Source organism: Vidua chalybeata, chromosome 31, assembly GCF_026979565.1.
Source record: "Vidua chalybeata isolate OUT-0048 chromosome 31, bVidCha1 merged haplotype, whole genome shotgun sequence".
In the NCBI taxonomy this organism is placed as follows: Eukaryota; Metazoa; Chordata; class Aves; order Passeriformes; family Viduidae; genus Vidua; species Vidua chalybeata.
In genome coordinates, this window is record NC_071560.1 from 868,959 (window position 1) to 888,835 (window position 19,877).

Below are 19,877 nucleotides of genomic sequence, written 5' to 3' on the forward strand. Positions count from 1 at the left end.
CGCGATCGCCACTTCCGCATTAGCGCTGTGACGTCACCAAAGACGCAGTTTCCCATTGGCTGCCGCGCCAAGGGCGGGAAGGGGAGGCTTGTTCTGCCTGGCAACTTGTGACGTCCCTGATTTCCCGGCGCTCCATTGGCTGCGCCCTGCTCAGATTTCCGTATTATCCATGGGAAATGAACAATTTCAGTTCGGGATGAACCTGGAGATGAGGGCAGTGACGGGGTCTGGGGAGCTCCAGACCATGGCCGGGTCGTGGTCAGCTCATGGTCAGCTCATGATCATCCCAGGGTCAACTCATGGCCATAATCGTATTATGGTCATCTCACAGCCATGGCTGTGTCATGATCATCTCGTGGTCTTGATCACCACATAGCCACGGTGTGCTGCGGTCATCTCACGGTCACCTCTTGGTCAAGATCCTGTCATGGTCACAGTCATGGTCATCTCAAGGCCTTCATCATTTCATGCCCATGGTGGTGTCATGGTCATCTCATGGTCATCTCATTGTCATGATCATCTCATGGGAATGGCCATCTCATGGTCATAGTCATTTCCTGATCACCATCATCTTATGCTCAGGGTCATCTCACTGTAATGGTCATCTCATGATCATGTCATTATCACTTCATGGTCATCTCATGGCCACGATCACATCAGGTCACCTCAAGGCCATGGTTGTGCCATGGCAAACCCACAGTCATCTCTTGGTCCAAATCATCTCATGGTCAGGGTTGTGGTTGTGTCATGGTCATGGTCATCCCATGGTCATCCCACGGTCATGGTCACTTCATGGTCATGGTCATCTCAGGGTTGTGTCACTCATGGTCACTCTCACGGCCATCTCGTGCTTGTGTCATGGTCATGGCCAGGGAAACTCTCTGAGATCCTGAGCCCCGATTTTGGGACGCTCAAGGACCACTGAGGACAATGAGGCCTGGTCTGACTCCTCCCCCCATCACACTGCCCCTCCAGGAACCTGACGCAGCCAAACCCTCCTGGGGACACCTCGGACATGAGACATGGAGCAGGAAATAAATCCCAGGGGATGGAGCTGGGTGTGGCTGGCAAGTCCCCATCCTGCTCCTGATGTTCCCATCCTACTCCTGGTGTCCCTAACCCACTCCTGGTGTCCCCATCCCGGTCCTGATGTCCCCAGTCCCATTCCTGGTGTCCCCATCCTGCTCCTGGTGTCCCCATCCTGCTCCTAGTGTCCCCATCCTGCTCCTGGTGTCCCCATCCTGCTCCTGGTGTCCCCATCCCTGTTCCCAGCATCCTCATTCCCATTCCTGGCTCCCAGAGAGGAACGGCTGGACACCGGAGGAGAGAACCCGGATTTATTGCCCAAAGCAGGATTTATTGCCCCAAGCTCGATTTATTGCCCCAAGCAGGATAATTTCATACCAGAAGTGAAGCATTGCGAATATTTGTGGGTCTTGGCATTGGGAAATGGAAAATAGGAAATGGATCCCTTAGCAAGAGCTGTGGGGTGGGTGGGAGCAGCGGGATGAGCTCTGCTGGCAGCTCTCAGCTTTCCTGGGAAGAGGGGAGAGGCTGGATCCAGCTCCATGGATCGCTCAGGCTGTGATTCCTGCCGGGATGAGAGAGGGTCACGGCATCACCCTGTCCCCATTCCACAGGATGGACGTGGCTGGAGCCCGTGGGGAGCGGGAACTGCTCCAGAATCCCACCTGACCCTGCCCCAATCCTGCTCCATCCACCCCATCCCATCCATCCTGCCCCAATCCTGCTCCATCCATCCCAACTGATCCCGCTCCAGAACCCAGCCCCAATCCCACTCTACAATTCCCCAATCCCACTCTGGATCCTTGCTCTGATCCAGAATTCTTCCCTGATCCCAGTCTGTCCATCCTGCCCCGATCCCCCTCTGGAATCCTACCCCGATCCTGCTCCGTACCTGCGGTCAAGCCATTCCTTCCCACGTCCTTTCCTGCAGAAAGAGAAGATCCATGAGATTCCAGCATGGACTGCACACCAGGATTAACCCTAGGATCCATCCTGGGATCCACAAAGAGGGGATCCAAAACTGGATCCACCACTGGAACTCACCAGCTGCCACGTTGTATCCACTCCTGTCCCTCTTCCCTACGGAAACAAAGTGGGATCAGCATCGGTGGCACAGGATTCCCAGGAACGGTGCCGGGTGGATCCATGCCTCTTCCCAACCCCCATCCCGTGTGTTACCGGATTGGAGCTTCCAGACACCGAATCCAATGAGGACAGTGAGGATGAGGATGGCAGCGATGACGGACACAGTGACCACCACAGTGAGATTTCTGCCAGATGTCGGCTCTGGGAAACGCAGGGTAGTGAGAAAGGGGAGGGGAATCCCCATTTGGGAATTCCAAATTCCCAATTCCCACATTCCAAGCCTCACCCCAAGTGAAGATCCCAGGCTCCAGCATTCCGGGATGCTCCACCCTGCACTGGTACTGCTCCCACTCCTCCGGCAGCACCTGGATCCTGGCCCAGGTGTGGAAGGTGCCGTCGCTGTTGGGAACGATCCCGCCCCACTCTGTCTCCTGATCCCAGATTTCATCCCCCTTCATCCAGTTGACTGCGATGGTGTTGGGGTAGAAACCGTATGCGTGGCAGGACAGGATCAGTGTCCCGTGTTCCTCTTTTCTGGATACATGGACATCAGGGGGCTCTGGAATGGGATAATGGTGGGATTCACGCACGGAATTCCATGGGAATGGCATTGAGGTGAGCTCTACCCGTGGAATTCCTACTGGAATGGGATGGAGGTGAGATCTGCCCATGGAATTCCATGGGAATGGGATGGAAATGAGATCTACCCTTGGAATTCCCACAGAAATTACTGTGCTCCCAAGTTCTCCATTCCCAAATCCCCACAGGAATTATGCTCCCACCTTTGCGCTCCAGCTCTTTCTGCCCGTATCCGACGTATTTCCGGAGCCATTCTGGGCAGACATGCTTCAGGTAATTCGTCCAATCCTCAGCCACCTGTTCCTGCTCCCAGCGCCTCCTGGTGATCTCAGCAGCGCTGTCGGCCGCCACGAATCTCCCGAATTCCGGGTCAAAGGAGATGAAATCCCGCCCATCATAGCTGTGCCGCTCAGATCCACGGATGCTCCCATCAGACAGGAGGTCGCAGCCACGAACTATCAACACTGTGTGGAGACCTGGGGGGATTTTACCCACAGAGACCCATGGAATTGTGTTCCAGCCTCAGAAAGCCCCATTCCAGCCCTATGGAGCCCCAGAGTCTGATGGAGACCCACAGAGCCTCATCCCAGCCCCATGGAGCCCCATGGATCCCATCCCAGACCCACAGATCCCATCCCAGCCCCATGGATCCCTATTCCAGTCTCACAGATCCTATCCCAGCCCCACAGATCCCCATCTTAGTCCTACAGTTCCTATCCCAGCCCCACAGATCCCATCCCAGCCCCATGGATCCAATCCCAGACCCACAGATCCCATCCTAGCCCTATGGATCCTTACCCCACCCTCCCAGATCCCCCATGGATCCACATCCCAGACCCATGGATCACAAGATATTCCATCCCAGCCCCATGGATCCCATCCCAGCCCCATGGACCCCCATCTTAGCCCTACAGTTCCTATCCCAGCCCCACAGATCCCATCTCAGCCCCATGGATCCAATCCCAGTCCTACAGCTCCTATCCCAGCCCCATGGATCCATATCCCAACCCATTCCAGCCCCATGGATCCTCATCTCAGACCTATAGCTCCTATCCCAGCCTCATGGATCCTCATTCCAGCCCCACAGATCCCATCCCAGCCCCATGGATCCATAGCCCAACCCACAGATCACAAGATATTCTATCCCAGCCTAATGGATCCCCATTTCAGCGACTTGGAACCCTGTGAATCCACACCTGAGACCTACATATCCCATCCCAGCCCCATGGATCTCATCCCAGCCCCACAGATCCCATCCCAGCCCCATGGATCCTCCTCCCAGCCCTACAGATCCCATCCCAGCCCCATGGATCCTCCTCCCAGCTCTACAGATCCCATCCCAGCCCCATGGATCCTCCTCCGAGCCCTACAGATCCCATCCCAGCCCCATAGATCCTCCTCCCAGCCCTACAGATCCCATCCCAGCCCCACAGTTCCCAACCCAGCCCCATGAATCCAATCCCAGCCTCACAGATCCCATCCCAGCCCCACAGTTCCAATCCCAGCCCCATGAATCCAATCCCAGCCCCACAGATCCCATCCCAGCCCCACAGATCCCCACTCACCCCCGCTCTGGTTGTACCGCTCCCGCAATGTCTCCAGGTTCCTGGCATTGACGTGCTGGTTCCCCACAGAAGTCTGGGTCTCCCTGTCCCAATATCCCGGCTCGGCTCCATCCTTTATCCACTGTGTCAGCGGCTCCGCCCGGCCCCGCTCGCTGTCGTAGCGTGTGAAGGGGATCCCATCCACGAACCCCATATCCATGAACTCGGGGACCCCCGGGCTGGGCTCTGACACCGCCACAGCCAGGTAATGCAAGGAGTGGAGAACTGCGGGGACACGGAGATTTGGGGGGTTGAGGGGGTCATGGATCAATGAAAGGGGAACTGGGAGAGCTGGGAAGGGGTTTGGGGATCCTGGGGCCAAGGAAAGAGTGTGCAGGGGTGGGGGAGGTGGGATGGACAGGAAAGGGTGTGCAGGGGGGTCCCGGTGTCCAGGAATGGGGGCTCAGGGGGTTCCAGGGTTATGGAAGGGAGGGTGCAGAGACTACAAGAGGCAGGACAGGGGTTCCAGGGGATCCCTGTGCCCAGGAAAGGGAGACTAGGGGTCCCCAGTGCCAAGGAAAGAGGGGTCACAAGGTGGGGAGGCCTGGGAATAGGAGGCTTGGGGGTCCTTGATGCAGAGGAAAGGGGGGGCTGGGGGCTGAGAAAAGCAGGAATGGGGGTCCAGGGGGTCTCAGAGACAAGGAAAAGGGAGGTCTGGGAACTGGGGAAGGCAGGATGGATGGGAGAGGAGGTGCGGGGGGGGGGGATTGGTACTGGATAAGGAGGTGCAGGGGGGTCCCAGTGCCCAGAACTGGAAATTATGGGGGGTCCCAGGGCCCAGAATCCCCCTGGGACCCTCCTGGACCCCCTGGAACCCCCCACAGAATGCACAGGGGGTCGAGAACTGGGGGGATGCAGAGACTGGGGGGTCTGGGGGCATCCAAAGGTCAGGAAGTGGAACCAGGAGAGCTGGGAAGGGTCTAAGGTTCAAGGAAGGGACTGGGAGAGCCAAGATGGGGGATCCAGGGGGTCCCTGTGGCCAAAAAAGGAGATCCAGAGGTCCCCGGTGTTGAGGGAAGGGGGGTCTGGGAGCTGGGAAAGGCAGGAATGGGGGTCTAGGGGGTCCCTGGGTCTCAGGAAAGGGGGGTCTGGGTCTGGGAGAGGCGGGTGGATCCCAGGGATGCAGCTTGGGAGATCGAGGAAATGTGGGGAGATGGGACAGGGGAAAGGGGGAATTCCAGGGAGTTCATCTCGATCCCTCTGGATCCCCGCTGCGACCCCCCTGAGATCCCTGGGACCCCCAGGACTCTCTGGGACTCCGTTTCAGGAAGCGACGGGAGTGGAAAACGGGGGAGACACGGAAAGTTGGGAGATCTGGGGAGTCCAAAGGTCAAGGAAAAGGGCGGGTCGGGGGTCTGGGAAAAGCAGGATGCCCGAAAAGGGGGAGCAGGGGGGTCCCCGAGCACTGCCGGAGGTGCGGGGGGATTCCAGTCCCGGATAAGGGGGTGCAGGGGGATCCTGGTGTCAGGAAACTGAGATTCAGGGGTGTCCCAGTGCCCAGGAATGGGGGTTCAGGGGGGTTTCCCTGCACAGAATGGGGATTCAGGGGTGTTCCCGTGCCATGATTTGGGGCTCAAAGGGATCCTGATCCTCAGGAATGAGAAATCCGGTGGGTCCTGGTGCCAGATAAGGGGGTGCAGGGGGGTCCCACTGCCAGGAAATGAACGTTCACGGGGTCCCCGTGCCCAGGAATGGGTGTTCGGGGGGTTTCCCTGCTCAGAAATGGGGGTTCAGGGGATCCTCTTCACGGAATTCAGGGTTCAGGAGGGTCCCGGTGCCCGGAAATGGCAGGGGAGTCCCGGTGACAGATAAGGGGGTACAGGGCGGTCCCGGTGCCCGGAAATGGGCGCTCAAGGAGGTCCCAGTGCTCAGGAATGGGAGCTCAGTGGATTCTGATGCCCGGGAGTGGCGGTTCAGGGGGGTCCCGCTGCCCGGAAATGGGCGCTCAAGTGGGTCCCGGTGCTCAGGAATGGGGGCTCAGTGGATTCTAATGCCCGGGAGTGGTGGTTCAGGGGGGTTTCCCTGCCCAGGAATGGCAGTCCAGGGTGGTCCCGATGGCAGATAAGGGGGTACAGGGGGGTCCCGGTGCTGGCGAATGGGATTGAGAGGGGTCAGTGGACTAAAAATGGGGGTTCAGGGGAGTTCCCCTGCCCGGTAATAGAAGTTCAGGAGGGTCCCGGAGCCCGGAAATAAAAGTTCAGGGGTTCCCGGTTTCGGGGTTCCCACTCACCTTTCGTCGCGCCCCCCGGGTCCCCCAGAAGCCCCAGGAGCCCCAAGAGCACCCCCAGCCACAGCGCTGGAGCCATGGCGCTGCTCCGCTGCAGCCCCGGCCACAGCCCTGGCCCCGCCCCAGCTCTGGTCCCGCCCCCAGAGCAGCCTCCGGCCCCGCCATTGGTCCCGCTATTTCCTGTTCGCCAATGGCAGCCCGATCTGTCAGTGACATCACCGGTCACCGGGCAGATCCCGGTCTCGCAGGTTGGGACGCGGAAGCGAAAGGGACCGGAGAGGACCGGGGGGGGGGCGGGGGGAAGGGACGGGGGAATTCCAGAGAATTCCTCTGGATCTCTGCTGCGAGCGTCCTGGAGCCCTCTGAGAACCACCTGGGACCCCTTGGGACCCCCTTAAAAAAGCGGAGGGAGCAAAGAACTGGGGGGGAAACGGAAATTTGGGAGATCTGGGGGTGCAAAGGTGAAGGAAAAGGGCGGGTCTGGGGTCTGGGAAGGGCGGGAGGGCCGGGGAGCGGTGCAGGGGGGTCCCAGTCCCGGATAAGGGGGTGCAGGGAGTCCCCATGCCCAGGAACGGAGGTTCAGGGGGTCCCAGGTCAAGGAAAGGGGGGTGAGGGCAATGGGGGCTCCAGGGGGTCCCTGTGCCCAGGTAAAGGGGGTGCACGGGGTCCCGGTGTTGAGGAAGGTGGTGGGTGGGGGCTGGGGAAGGCGGGAGTGGGGGTCCAGGGGGTGCCGGGCTCAAGGAAAAGCGGGGGCTGGGGTGTCCGAGACGGGGAGGGCCGGAAAAAGGGGTGCGGGGGGGGGCATTGGTGCAGGATAAGGAGGTGCAGGGGGGTCCCTGTGCTGGATAAGGGGGTGCGCGGGGGTCCCGGTGCATGAGAATGGAGGGTTTGGGAGGGTTCCAGACATGGATATGGGGGTGCACGGGGGTCCTGGTGCCCAGGAATGGGGGTTCAGGGGAGTTCCCTTCCCGGGTTTTGGGGTTCAAGCAGTCCCAGTGCCCAGAAATGGGAGTTCAGGGGAGTTTCCGTGCCCGGGAATGGGGGTTCACGGGGATTCCAGTGCCCAGAAATGGGGTTCAGGGGTTTCCGTGCCCGGGAATGGGGGTTCAGGGGGTTCCAGTGCCCAGAAATGGGGTTCAGGGGGGTTTCCGTGCCCGGGAATGGGGGTTCAGGGGGTTCCAGGCTCCAGATAAGGGGTGCAGGGGTTATCGGGGCTGGGGAAGGGGGTACAGGGGGATCCCGGTGCCCCGAAATGAACGTTCGAGGGGGTCTCTGTGCCCAAGAAGGGGGGTTCGCCCGGAAATGGAAGTGCAGGGGGGTCCCCGAGCCCGGGAATTGCGGTTCAGGGGGCCCCAGTGCCGGGGCAATCCCCGGTTCCCGGGCGGATCCCGGTGCCGCAGCTTGGGGGACGCAAAAGTGACCGGGGCAGCGCGGGGAGGGGGAGGGTACAGAGGAAACCCTGGGAATTCCCCTGAATTCCCCCCAGGACCTACCAGGACCCCCCCGCAGGACCTGCAGGCGGTCGAGAACTGGGGGGACGCAGAGATTGGGGGGTCTGGGGGCGATCAAGGATCAGGAAGCGGAACCGGGAGAGCCAGGAAGGGTCCAAGGTTCAAGGAAGGGACTGGGAGAAGTGGGATGGGGGATCCAGGAGGTCCCTGTGCCCACCAAAGGGAGTCCCCGGTGTTGAGGGAAGGGGGGTCTGGGAGCTGGGAAAGGCAGGAATGGGGGTCTAGGGGGTCTCTGGGTCACAGAAAGGGGGGTCTGGGAGCTAGGACAGGCGGGCGGATCCCGGGGACGCAGCTTGGGAGACGCGAAAGCGAGACGGGGCAAAGGGGGAATTCCAGGGAATTCACTGGATATCTCTGGATCCTCGCTGAGACCCTCTGGGACCCCCTGGAGCCCCTTCCAGGAAGTGCCAGGAACGGACACTTGGGGGGATGCAGAAATTTGGGAGATCTGGAGGTCCAAAAGCCGAGGAAAAGGGCGGGTCTGGGGCGGGGTGGTCGGGAATGGGGGTGCAGGGGGTCCCAGAGCACTGGCGGGGGATCCCAGTCCTGGATTTGGGGGGGCAGGGGGGTCCCAGTGCCCAAAAATGGGGGTTCAGGGGGTTCCCGTGCCGGGGAATGCGGGTTCAGGGGGAGTTTCCTTCCCGGAATTCGAGGTTCAAGGGGGTCCCCATGGCCGGAAATAGCGGTTCCGGGGGTGCCGGTGACCAGGAATGGGGTTCGGGGGGATCTCTGTGCCAGATAAGGGGGTACAGGGGGGGTCTCGATGCTGGGAAAGGGGATTGAGGGGGCTTACAGGACATAAAATGGGGGTTCAGGGGGCTTCCCCTGCGCGGGAACGGAGATTTAGGGGGGTCCCGGTGCCCGGAAATGGAAGTTCAGGGGGTCCCGGTGCCCGGGAATTGAAAGTTCAGGGGGCTTCTGGTTTCGGGGGTCCACTCACCTTTCGTCGCGGCCCCCGGGTCCCCCAGGAGCGCTAGGAGCCCCAAGAGCACCCCCAGCCCCAGCGCTGGAGCCATCGCAGCCGTCCCCGATCGCGGCTGTGGTGCAGCTGGAGAGACGCGAAAGCGAAAGTGCCCGAGGGAGTGCGGGGGGAGGGGAAAAGGGGGAATTCCAGGGAATGCACCCGGATCCCCTCGTGGCACCCCTCTGGATCCCTCGGGGATCCATCTGGGACCCTCCGCGGCCGCGCCCTGCGGGACCCCCGGGCCGGGCTGTGCTGAACTCCCGGGCCCTGCGCTCCAGCTCTGTCCGGACCCCGCTGGGTTCGGCCCAAAGCCGGGCCAGCACCGGGAGCAGCGGATCCCATTTTTCCCGCGGGTGCGGGTCCGACCCCCGGCGGAGCGGGACTGGGCGCTGGGAGCTTGATCCCCGATTCCCAATCTCCTTCTCTCTCTCTGCTGTTCCCTCCCTTTCCTTTCGGGGATCATAAATCCCAGAGCGTCTCCAGAGCCCCGTGCCCAGGCCGGGTTTCCCAGCAAAGGGAGATCTGGGGGTGAGAGGATTCCTGGGCTGGCCGGGAATGGGGGCCCAGAGGTCCCTAGGGTCACGGAAACGGGGGATCCAGGGGCTGGGAGAGGAGGGTACCCGGGAAAGGGGGTTCAGGGGGGTCCCAGTGCCCAGGAAAGGGGTGAGCAGGACAGAATCTGGGAAATGTGGCTGCCAGGAAAGGACCAGGACAGAGAGGGCCAGGCTGGGATGGACTGGGACAGACTGGGAAAAGAACCCACTGGGAGCAGAACGGGGGCACCAGGGATCATACTGGGATATACTGGGACCACACTGAGGGCTACTGGGAGTAACTGGGAACATGCAGGGGACAGTTGAGGTATACTGGGAGAGAATGGGAGTGGTTTGGATCATAGTGGGATTGACTGGAATCATACTGGGAGTGATCAGATCTGTAGCAGGGGTAAAAAAGGAGAAACTGGAATAAAGCAGGAGGCAACTGGGATCATACTGGGAGCATCTGGTCCATGCTGGGGTCATACTGGGATCATAGTGGAGGTGACTGGGATCAAACCAGACTCATACCAGGAGTATCTGGGAGTTACTGGGATTGTACTGGAGGTGACTGGACTTATACTGGGAGCAACTGGGACCACAGTGGGGCCAAATGGCATCGTGTAAGGGGTGACTGGTTTCATGCTGGAAGTGACTGAACTCAGGGGCCACACTGAACTCCTACTGAGAAGGACTGAGAGTGAAGGGAACCAGACAGGGGATGACTGGGAGCACTGGGACCATGTCGGGGGCAACTGGGATCCTACTGGGAGTGATTTGGACCACACCGGGAGTGATCGGGATCACACAGGGGGTGACCGGGAACCACCGGTGAGGCGGCATTGGCGGAGCTGGGAGGCGGCCCCGGCGCAGGTGGGAGCCGCGCTGGGTTCTGCGGGGGCTCGGGGCTCGCTGCGGGCGGAGGGGGCGGCAGGGGGCTGCGGCGGCTTGCTTGTGCCGTGTCCGGCCCGTGGTGGCCCTGGGCCGAGGGCGCTGCGGGAGCGGCTGCCCGCGCTCTCCTTCCCGCCGCTGCCTGGGCAGGAGCCGCTGCCGGAGCAGCGCTGCCTCGTCCCGGTCGCTGTGGGTAGGACAGAGGTGGCTGCCCCGTCCCCGGAGGCTGCGCCGGGGCCGCCTCCCAGCTCCGCCAATGCCGCCTCCCCGGCCTCCGGCCGCTGCCGCCGCTCCCGGGCCCGCACAGACGCTCCGCCAATGGCGCCGCTGCCCAGCCAGGGCCGCCCTCAGGCCGCCAGCGGGGCCGTGCTTCGCCCCGCTCTCACCAATCAGCGCGCCACAACCACGACTGACGGCACAGCCGGCCAATCGCAGCGAGGGGCGGGCTCTGCACGCGGCACGGCCTCGGCTCCCTTTCCCCGAACTCCGGCATTTCCCGGAACCCGCGGCTGAGGAGCGGCCTCGGCGCTGGGCCCGGCCCCGGCAGGAGGCCAAGGAATCGCTGCTGCCCTGAACCGCCGGGAGCTCGGGGTGACCGGGGCCTGAGGGCGCAGGGAGCTGGGGTGAGTCCGGGACCGAGCAGGGACCCACCTACAGCCCCGGCAGGAGCCAGGCCGGAGCGGGGGATGCCTGAGAGAGGCCAAAACCTCTCTGTCACTTCCCTCCTCACCCTGGGCAGGAACAAAACACGTAAGGGAAGGCTCGAGGGCCTGGATAAGGGTGGGGACAGTTCAATCACTGGTGAGGGGCACAACACACTTGACTTGGGGAAGTTAACTGACTTTATTATCAAACATACCAGGGCAAGAGAATGAGAAGTAAAATAATTCCTATGAAAATATCCTCCCCCCACTTCTCCCTCTTTCCCGGGCTTAACTTCATCCCCGATTCCCTCCCTTCTCCCCACCCAGAGGCACAGGGGATCGGGGTCACAGCCAGGTCATGTCACAGCCTCCCCATCAGGGACAGGAATCCTTGTCCTGCTCCAGCCTGGGGTCCCTTCGTTCTTCTCGAAGTTCAGGAATTTAGCGGGACTTTGAGCAGCTGTCTGTGTCAATTAGTAGCATTTTCTGAAACTTATGGTTTCTCCCGTTACTTCCTTCTCTACAAGTCCCTGGCCCTATCTCCAGGCGGATTCACTCATTGACTCTGTTTTGTTCTTCCCGGGTCCTCTTTGGTTTTGGGATTATTCTCGGTGATCTCATTCCCTGTCCTTTTGTAGCCGTTTCTGGATCAGGAGGCCAGGCTGTGTCCTGCATCCCCTCGCTCACCTGCTGGATGAGCTGCACTCCCAAGGTGTGGAGCATGGTAAAAAGATGAGAGTTGCTTCAGCACGTAAGAGGAGAAACAGCATTCGTTTAACCCATGGTCTGCCAGGGAACCATGAAACCGTGTCCCATTGCCATCCTTTCCATGCTTGGCCAGAACTTTCTTATTTCCTTTGTTACCTTTTTCACCACGTTTCCTTTGTCATCTCTTTGCCAACAGCAGTTTGAGTCAATTAATTTTCCACAAACTTCTCCTTTTTCTGCTAACAGATAATCTGATCCCATCCCCTGGTGAAATGTTGTCTTCCTCATTTCAGTGGATTGGTCGGCAGGTGGGTCAGGAGCTGGAGGTGTCTGCTTGGTTCTTATTTCGAGGGCAGCTTGTCATCGAATGATGCCATTGAAATGATAAATGGGTTCTCTGTCTCCTGATATGAATTGGTTCAGGTTCCCAGGGGCTGGTCCATGGTGTTGTAGGGTTTGTTTGGGTGGCTCTTCATCTTTTCCCCATTTTTGGGTGCTCCCTCAAGCTGGGGCTGCATCAATTGACTGTTTTTATCTAATTAAATCATCACATGCTTCGATTCCCAACTGATTTCACTGAACTTGTGGCAGCAGAAAATCCCCAGTGCTCTGATCCACTCTATATAACATAGACAGTGACAGCACATGTTGGAGTGGGCACAGGGATGATCCCCTCCTTATTTTAGTGAAGTTTTCCCAGCATTCTCCATTTGCTGTTTCCCTTTGCAGCTTCACCCATTTCTGTTGCAGAGTCGGAGATCCTCACCATGTGCTCTGCCTTCAGCTGTGCCAATTGCATCTGTGCAAGCAGGCAGAGCTTGGGGTGAGGGGCAGAGGGAATCTCTCAAAGTTTCAGAGACAGACCAGTGCCAAGATGTGGGAATCCAGGACATCCCTGTGGCTGCCCTGGAAGGTCTGGGACCCTGGCAGGGGGTCAGAAACCCCCCTGTACAGAGCCCCGAGAGACACTGTCTCTGATCTCTGTCCATGGAAAAGAGTTTTCAATCTTACAGGATGAATTACAAGCTCTGAGTGTTTGATATAAGTAGTAATTAGTGTGGCACGGGTGCAAAAGTAGAATTTTAGGATTCTAGATAAGGGGTTCAAAGGAGGTAAGATGGAGGAAACTGGGCGTGCCTTGTCCTTTTTCTTCTTCTTCATGCCCTCCATGTTTCACTGTGGTGTTGGCATTTTTCTATTGGTTTAGGCTGGGGACACACTGTTCAACATGGGTGATGGATATTGGCACGTTATTGTAAATATAGCACACGTAGTTTCTAGTATAGAATGTTTGTAACATCCCACTGAGGGGCAGAGCCCCGCACGCTGTCCTGCCAGACAGACCTGCTGCAGGTCAGAGAGAAAATATTTTAGATAAGAAGAAATAAACAAACTTGAAAACCAGCAGAGACGAATTACAACTCCTTCTTTGGCAGCGGGGCTGAAAGACAGAGACTTTACAATCTCAGGATCATCTAAATATCACAGATCCCGACACCAAGACACACCGAGTTCATGCAGCAACAGTTCACTTTATTCAGATCTTGCTTCCTTATATACCTGAGGAGCTCACAGGGTTGGTCCTCATTGGCTGAGCCAGGTACTTCCTGGTCAGCCAGCCAATAGGAACCTGAGTCCCAGCGGCCTGGACCTGCTCTTACCGGTGGAATAATGTAAGTAAAGTTATTGTGTAGCTGATCACATATTTCTGTTGTAAATTTATAATTATTTAAACTTTGAGGCCTACAGGTCAGCTGTAGGCCACCACAGGAACCAGCCCAATTCCTCCCCAGGCAAGAAGAGCTTGGTGCGTTGTCCCCACTTTGCCCCAGGAGTGTTAAATTGCATTTTTAAAGCTCCTCTCCTGGCTGCTGGAATTAAGCTTCTCTTCCAGAGCAGCCATCTGGTGACTCACATGTGACACCCCTCAAAAGCTGGGTTTGTGGTTTTTTTTTAATTTTGGGGGTTTTTTTTTGAACAGAATTGTATTTATGAGTTAATTGGTCACCTTTAAAACCTTTAAAGCTCTTCTAGTTTTGCAACTGCAGCCTGTAGGTGAACACTATAAAACCCATACAAAAAGTCTGCAATTGCTAACAGCCACACAAACACATGCACAAAAAGAATCCAAAGCAATAAAGATTTTTTAACTTTTTCAGCTAAGAATAAAACTTAATTATCACACCCCTTGCCCAAACCTTACTGACAATATAAAAGTAGGATTATTAGGAAAACACATTCTCATGCCAGCCAGCCCAGTGTGTGAGTGTAACTGAGACCCAGAGTGGAATTGTGCCGTTGTCTTCCCCAGCAACTGGGCAGTGCAGGCACAGAAAGCACTGAAGCTGGAGCAGTGGCAGCAAGGATTGGCCCCGGTGTCTGGAGATGCCAAAGGAGGGTGGGCAGGCGGAGGATTTGAGCAGAGGATGTGTGGGCAGGCCCAGGGGCTTGCCCCGCTATGGAGCCCTGGCTGCTGCTGCGCTGCCTTCAGTGCAGGCTCAGTGGGGGCCTCCCATCCTCCTGCTGCAGGCGGGAAGTGCAAATCTCCGGGGCTTCAGAGCCCTGGAGCCGAGGCTGAGGGGTCCCCCCGTGTTCAGCTGTGCTGGCGGCTGTTTCTGGCCTCAGGGCCACTTGGCACGGGCCGCGCCACTTGGCCACCAGTGGTGCTGCTTTGCAGTCCTTAGGCAGGGCCCGATGTCCTGCTTGGATGTTGGGAACAGCAAAGTGCCAAGGCAGGCTCTGTGCCAGCCCAGCTTCCTGTGGGAGAATATGCCTTGATATCTGATGTAGTGATTGCTGAAGCAGTCAGAATTGCTTTTGCCCTCCTGTTAGCTGACATGCTGTCACCAGAAGATATTGAAGCCTTCCTGCATTTCAGTGCCAGGCTCTTACAAGCACACACAACTCTGACGGTTGAACTGACCATGGGGCGGTAACCTGTGCTTTGTCTAATTCCCCTTCCTTCCCTCCCCTGGAACAGGGTATTGCTTTTAGACACCACTTGTCCTCGTTGCTTCAAAGTATTTTGGAGAGGCTCCATATCAAATTTTCCCTCTTTCCCTGGGGCTCCCCACACTTCTGGGTTCACTTCGGCATGGGCCTTGCCAGACATTTGACACAAAGGTACAACAGAATTAGCCTCTGTATCGCCTTTTACAATATTAATTTGCATTCCCAATTTAGCGATCAAATCCCTTCCCAGTAAATTATAATGACCATTAGGAACAAATAAAAATTCTTGCATTTCATACCCTTCCCCATATCTGCTAAGAGTGGTTGAATAAAGCCACTCCTCTTTCCCACTTCTCCCCTGAATAATCCAAGACATTTTTAGCATTTTCCCCCCTTATGTCTAAGATTCCGAGTGGATGGAGAGGCTCCTGTGTCCATCAGGAGAGGCCTCCTCTCGATGCAGACCCAGCCTGAATGTTCTCCAGGGCTCCAGTGTTGCGGGTCCCGGGTGTGATGGGAGCTATGACACCCCTGACAATCCATGTCCATCCAGGGGTGGACTTGCTCCTCCTGAGGGTGCTGCTGTCTCTGCTTCCAGTGTCCTTGTGCCCTGCAGCTGGAGCCCTGACTCCTTGCCAGGGGCTGTTTGGGTGGGCTCTCCCCTGCCCAGGAGGGCAATGCCTCTGCCAGGTGCTCGTGGCTGACCCCGTCCCCTGGGTGCTGGGGCCCCCTTGGGCCCTGGGGTTGATCCCTGAGGGGCTGTAGGAACTGTGCCATGGCCTTTGCCTTCAGCCTGGGCTTTTGCTCATCCCTTCTTGCATTCAGCTGCTGTGCCTTTGTGCCCAAGTGCTCCAGGGCCTCCTTCTGCCACTGCTGCAGCCCCGCTCAGTGCCTGTGGGTGCTCATCCTCTGAGAGCTGCTGAGCTTTCTGCAAAATCATTCATTTTCCAGTGATCCAAACCAATCCTTAATAGAAAATCCTGATCCTTCCATGTACAATCTGCATTTCCCAGATGTTCCTTTGTTTTCCTGCTTGTGCTCAGGGTCCCCTCCAGAGCCCGTATGGCAGAGCTGGTCCCTGTCCTGCCGCAGTGTCCAAAGGAGGCCCCCCCGGCGGGCAGGGCCGGCAGCTCCCCGGGGCCGGGCAGCGGCCGGGGCGTCCCGCAGCCTCCTGGGGGCCGGGGGCCAGTGCCGGCCCTGCCCGGGGCTGGTGGGGTCAGGCAGCGCCCGGCGCTGAGCCCCAGCTGCCCCACAGCCCCGGCCCGGCCCCGCAGCTCCCCACAGGCCCCCAGACCGTGCTCCCAGTCCCGCAGGTCTGTGTCCGGTGCTGCCGCTGCCCACCGCAGAGAAACCCCCTGACATCCTGACCTCCTTCTTTTCCTGTCCTGGAAACCGGGGATGGAGAGGATCTGGATCAGCTGGCAAATTTTGAGGATAAGACCCTGCTGAAATACATCCCAATCCTCTGTATTTTTCTCTTCCTCCTCTTTTCCATCATCCTTTTTCTTGGCACATTGATCCCACCTGCTGCTTCTTGCCTTCCCCATATTGCTGCACACTCCCCTTCACCCGATCCCTTCCCAGCACACCAACACCGTCCATCCCCTGTTGTCCAAATCCCTTCTCCACTTCCCTTATTGCTCCCTGGGTGTCCATGTCCTTAATTACCTCTGGGGGAATGTGCAAACGACCTCAACATTCTCCCAGGGGGCCCTTCAGAGCTATTTTGGGATCATCATCCCTTTGGCCAGGACCCCTCCCTGGCTTTCCCTTTTCTGCCCTCCCTGCGTGCCCTGCCATGTTCACTCCCCGAAGATCCCAGTGCACTCACGGATGAGATTTTCAGTGCTCTCTCCCTGCTGACTCTTCACAGACTCCCCTGATGTGTCACTCGTCTGTCTCCTGGTCACTGCCGGGTCCCCAATCAATCCCTGGTGCCACTGCCAGCCAAGGGAGCCGATCACCCAAAGTGGGTGAGGCACCTTCAGCTACACTCCCTGCCCGCCGCCCCGGACGGTGGAAGGAATTCCGGATGAGCCCCAGGGTGTGCGGAAAAATTGACATCAGCAGAGGTTTCTGTCCAGAAAGCAGACAGAGGAGTCCTGTAAAAGTAATTTCATTCCTAAAAATGGGAGAGGTCGTGGGACATTCCCCATGGGATCTTCTCCCATTTTTGGAGGACACAGCCTCCTTTTCATCCTAATTCTGCTGGCCACATCTCCCTCTCCCTTTCCCCACTGGCTGAAGTACTTGAGAGCTACAGACTTCCCAATCCACCTGCTACATACCCCCATTAATATGCTCCCCACTATTGTATAGCAAACGATATTCATGGCTGTGTTAAGTCTTTGTTGTTCTTCTGGAAGTTCATGAATTGAGCAGGACCTTGGCTGAGCAGCAGTCTGTGTCATCAATTAATAACATTTTCTGAAAGCGATGGCTTCTCCTGTCATTTCCTTATGTACAGGTCCCTGGCCCTATCTCCGAGCAGATTGACAGCATCTGTTTGTAAAGACACTTTCCTCTTGTTCCTTTCATGGGGGTCCCCCGTTTGCGGGAGATCCCCCCTGGAGCAGGGTGTCCCCTCTTGCTCCAGCCCCAGCCCTCAGGCAGAGCTCAGCCAATGAGAGCGCACGGCGCTGATGACTCACCAGTTGCCAGGCAGACTCGCAGCTCCCAGCCTTCCCCACCTGGACCCCACCTGCGGCCCCCCCTCGGCCCCAGCGCCCCCCGCGAGGGGAATTTGGGGAGGTGGGAGTGGGGCAGCACCAAGGACGGGCCCCCCCGCGCTGTCCTGGCGGGAGCGGCTGCAGTGGGGACCGAGTGCGGGCGGAGGCGGCCGAGAGCCCAGCGCTGCCCCAGCCCGACCTGCCCTGGCTCCATCCCTGCCCCTGCGCTGGGATGCTGTGGGTTTGGGGGGAAGAGGGAGCCGGCAGTGGGTGCTGGGCCTGGGGGCAGGAGGAGAAGGGAAGGAGAAGCAGGGTTGAGGAACAAAATGGTCAAGAGAAGGTGGCAGGAGAAGGTGGGATTGTGCAGGAGAAGGAGGAATAGCAGGAGGAAGAGGAGTGTGAGGAAGAGCAGAGACACAGGAGGAGGAGGAGGAGCAGGAACAGGAAGCAGCACAAGGTTCCACCCCTCCCTGTATCTGCAGCCTCCCCCCAGCCCCAGGAGCGCTGCTCCCCCCACATGCAGCAGGTGACTGTGGAGGGGGATCCACGATTTTCACAGGGGTGAATCTTGGTGTTTCTGAGCTTTCTCGGGCTAAATGTTGGTGCTTTGGTTTTATGGGGCAGCTGAATCTTTATCTTTTGGAGGAGGTTTTTGCTGACTTGTGATGTTTGGGGAGTTTTTGATCTGTGCCTTGAAGTTTGCATGATTTGTGGGCTGAATCTTGGTGTTTTGGAGGTTCTTACAGACACAAGATTCCCGAGATGAACTTGGGCAAGGAGGAACCTCTAGTCCAAGGTGCTCTCCTCTTGTTTTTTCCCCAAACCAGGATTTGTCATTCCCAGGGCGTGGCTGGACGGAGAAGGAGGAAAAGCCCCAGAGATCCTGCAGGAGGAGGGGCTGCAAACCCAGCCCAGGGAGCTGTGGGGAGGAAAGAGCCCCCCTGAGCCAGGAAGGCAGCCGGAGATCCAGCCGGAGCTCGGAGGTGGTGGAGAAGGCTCATGGCAGGGAGAAGCTGCACAAGTGCTTGGAATGTGGGCAGGGCTTCAGCCAGAGCTCCAGCCTGATCCGGCAGCAGAGGATCCACACTGGGGAACGGCCCTACACCTGCTTGGAATGTGAGAAGAGCTTTGGGCGGAGCTCAGACCTGAGAAAACACCAGCACATCCACACTGGGGAGAGGCCCTATGAGCGTCCCCAGTGTGGGAAGAGGTTGCACACCAGCTCCACTCTCCTCGTACATCAACAGAATCACATAGAGGAGAGGCCCTTCCGCTGCCCCGACTGCGGGAAGGGCTTCAAGCACAACTCCAACCTCACCAAGCACTGGCGCATCCACACCGGGGAGAGGCCCTACGAGTGTGGGGAGTGTGGGAAGAGCTTCTCACAGAGCTCAAACTTGACCAGACACCAACGGAGGCACCACTAAGGGAAGCCCTTTGAGTGCCTTGAGTGAGGGAAGAGCTTTGTGTGCTGCTCCAGCTCCATCCCTGTCCTGGCTTGTAAGATAAGCATATATTCTATTTGCCATCTGTCGGAGGTGGGGCAGGTATCTTCTGTTTGGCAGTTTTCTTATCTCTTCCAAGAACAATGTCTCGCTCAGGAGAGATATCTTCTGTTAATGTGCCATTGAATGGCTCACTGCATGACTAATAAAGTTACATCATCCCACTGTGAGATGCTCCACCCAGAGGGAGGAGCCAAGCATCCCTACCTGCATAAAATCAGCATTTTTTGGGACATCAGCACAGCCTCTTCACTGGATTCCCAGAGGAAGACCAGGCCCATGTACTCTTATCACCAGACCTTCAGAGAAAACTACACCCTTCTACGGGATCATCGCTTCAGCAGCATTTCATCTGCCACTCCAGGAGGAGCAGCCACCATTTAACTGGACTATCACCAACACCCTGACTCCTCGGGGTGTCAGGTTTCTGACTCTATCAGTAGTTTTGTTTGTACTAATTACATTTTCTATTTTAATTTAGTTTTTTCCTAGTAAAGAACTGTTATTCCCATTCCCATATCTTTTCCTGAGACCCTTTTTATTTTGAAATTTTGGCAATTCAGAGGGAGGGGGTTTACCTTTTCCATTTCACGGGAAGCCCTTGCTTTCCTACACAGACTCCTGTCTTTTCAAACTAAAAAAAAACCCCATGGGAAGATCCGGGCTGGACCAAACATCGAGCCCTATTTAAGCACTATACTAGTAAAACCCAGTATAAACACCTGCTAACCTCAATAAAATTGGCTTCTGATCTAAACTTGGCTGTCCCCATCTCTCCATCGTGGACAACCCCTGTTGTGGGTGATCCCCGTTGGGTGGGGGGAAGTTGTTGCAGGGAGTTCTTTCCCTTCTCCTTGTGCTGCTGTGGTTTGGTTGGTGATAAATCCCCTCCGTGTGCCCGGGCTGGGTCTGTTGTCCCCGTGCCGGTGCTCGGGGCGGGATCTCTCCCGTTGCTTGTCTCCAGTCCCGGGCCTC

At 57.6% G+C, this 19,877-nt stretch overlaps 2 protein-coding genes across 3 annotated transcripts; one reads left to right on the forward strand and one right to left on the reverse strand.

The window, feature by feature from the left end:
- Positions 1–1,323: 1,323 nt before the first annotated feature.
- Positions 1,324–9,065, reverse strand: LOC128801758 (class I histocompatibility antigen, F10 alpha chain-like). Of its 2 annotated transcripts, none has more exons than XM_053967866.1 (8): positions 8,974–9,065; positions 4,257–4,520; positions 2,895–3,167; positions 2,399–2,671; positions 2,206–2,313; positions 2,071–2,106; positions 1,919–1,951; positions 1,324–1,591 (listed from the first exon to the last, which is right to left on the reverse strand). In XM_053967866.1, the coding sequence occupies exons 1-8, from the start codon at positions 9,047–9,049 to the stop codon at positions 1,578–1,580; spliced, it is 1,077 nt and encodes a 358-aa protein (XP_053823841.1). In that variant the 5' UTR covers positions 9,050–9,065; the 3' UTR covers positions 1,324–1,577. The 2 variants fall into 2 exon arrangements, with proteins under 2 accessions (XP_053823841.1, XP_053823840.1); XM_053967865.1 differs by lacking the exon at positions 8,974–9,065 and adding an exon at positions 6,526–6,630.
- Positions 9,066–10,175: 1,110 nt separating this feature from the next.
- Positions 10,176–19,659, forward strand: LOC128801690 (zinc finger protein 629-like). The gene is made up of 3 exons (XM_053967731.1): positions 10,176–10,782; positions 10,860–11,047; positions 18,225–19,659. The coding sequence occupies exons 1-3, from the start codon at positions 10,176–10,178 to the stop codon at positions 18,822–18,824; spliced, it is 1,395 nt and encodes a 464-aa protein (XP_053823706.1). The 3' UTR covers positions 18,825–19,659.
- The last annotated feature ends 218 nt before the right edge of the window (positions 19,660–19,877 follow it).

Excerpts from the sequence above, each read along its gene's own strand:
- LOC128801758 (XM_053967866.1), bottom strand. The coding sequence starts at position 9,049 with ATGGCTCCAGCGCTGGGGCTGGGGGTGCTCTTGGGGCTCCTAGCGCTC. Across the intron at positions 3,168-4,256 it reads GCGGTACAACCAGAGCGGGG|GTCTCCACACAGTGTTGATA; the intron begins GTGAGTGGGGAT and ends AAATCCCCCCAG. Across the intron at positions 1,952-2,070 it reads TGGATACAACGTGGCAGCTG|GAAAGGACGTGGGAAGGAAT; the intron begins GTGAGTTCCAGT and ends CTCTTTCTGCAG.
- LOC128801690 (XM_053967731.1), top strand. The coding sequence starts at position 10,176 with ATGCTGGAAGTGACTGAACTCAGGGGCCACACTGAACTCCTACTGAGA. Across the intron at positions 10,783-10,859 it reads GGGCCGCCCTCAGGCCGCCA|CGAGGGGCGGGCTCTGCACG; the intron begins GCGGGGCCGTGC and ends GGCCAATCGCAG. Across the intron at positions 11,048-18,224 it reads TGAGGGCGCAGGGAGCTGGG|GATTTGTCATTCCCAGGGCG; the intron begins GTGAGTCCGGGA and ends TCCCCAAACCAG.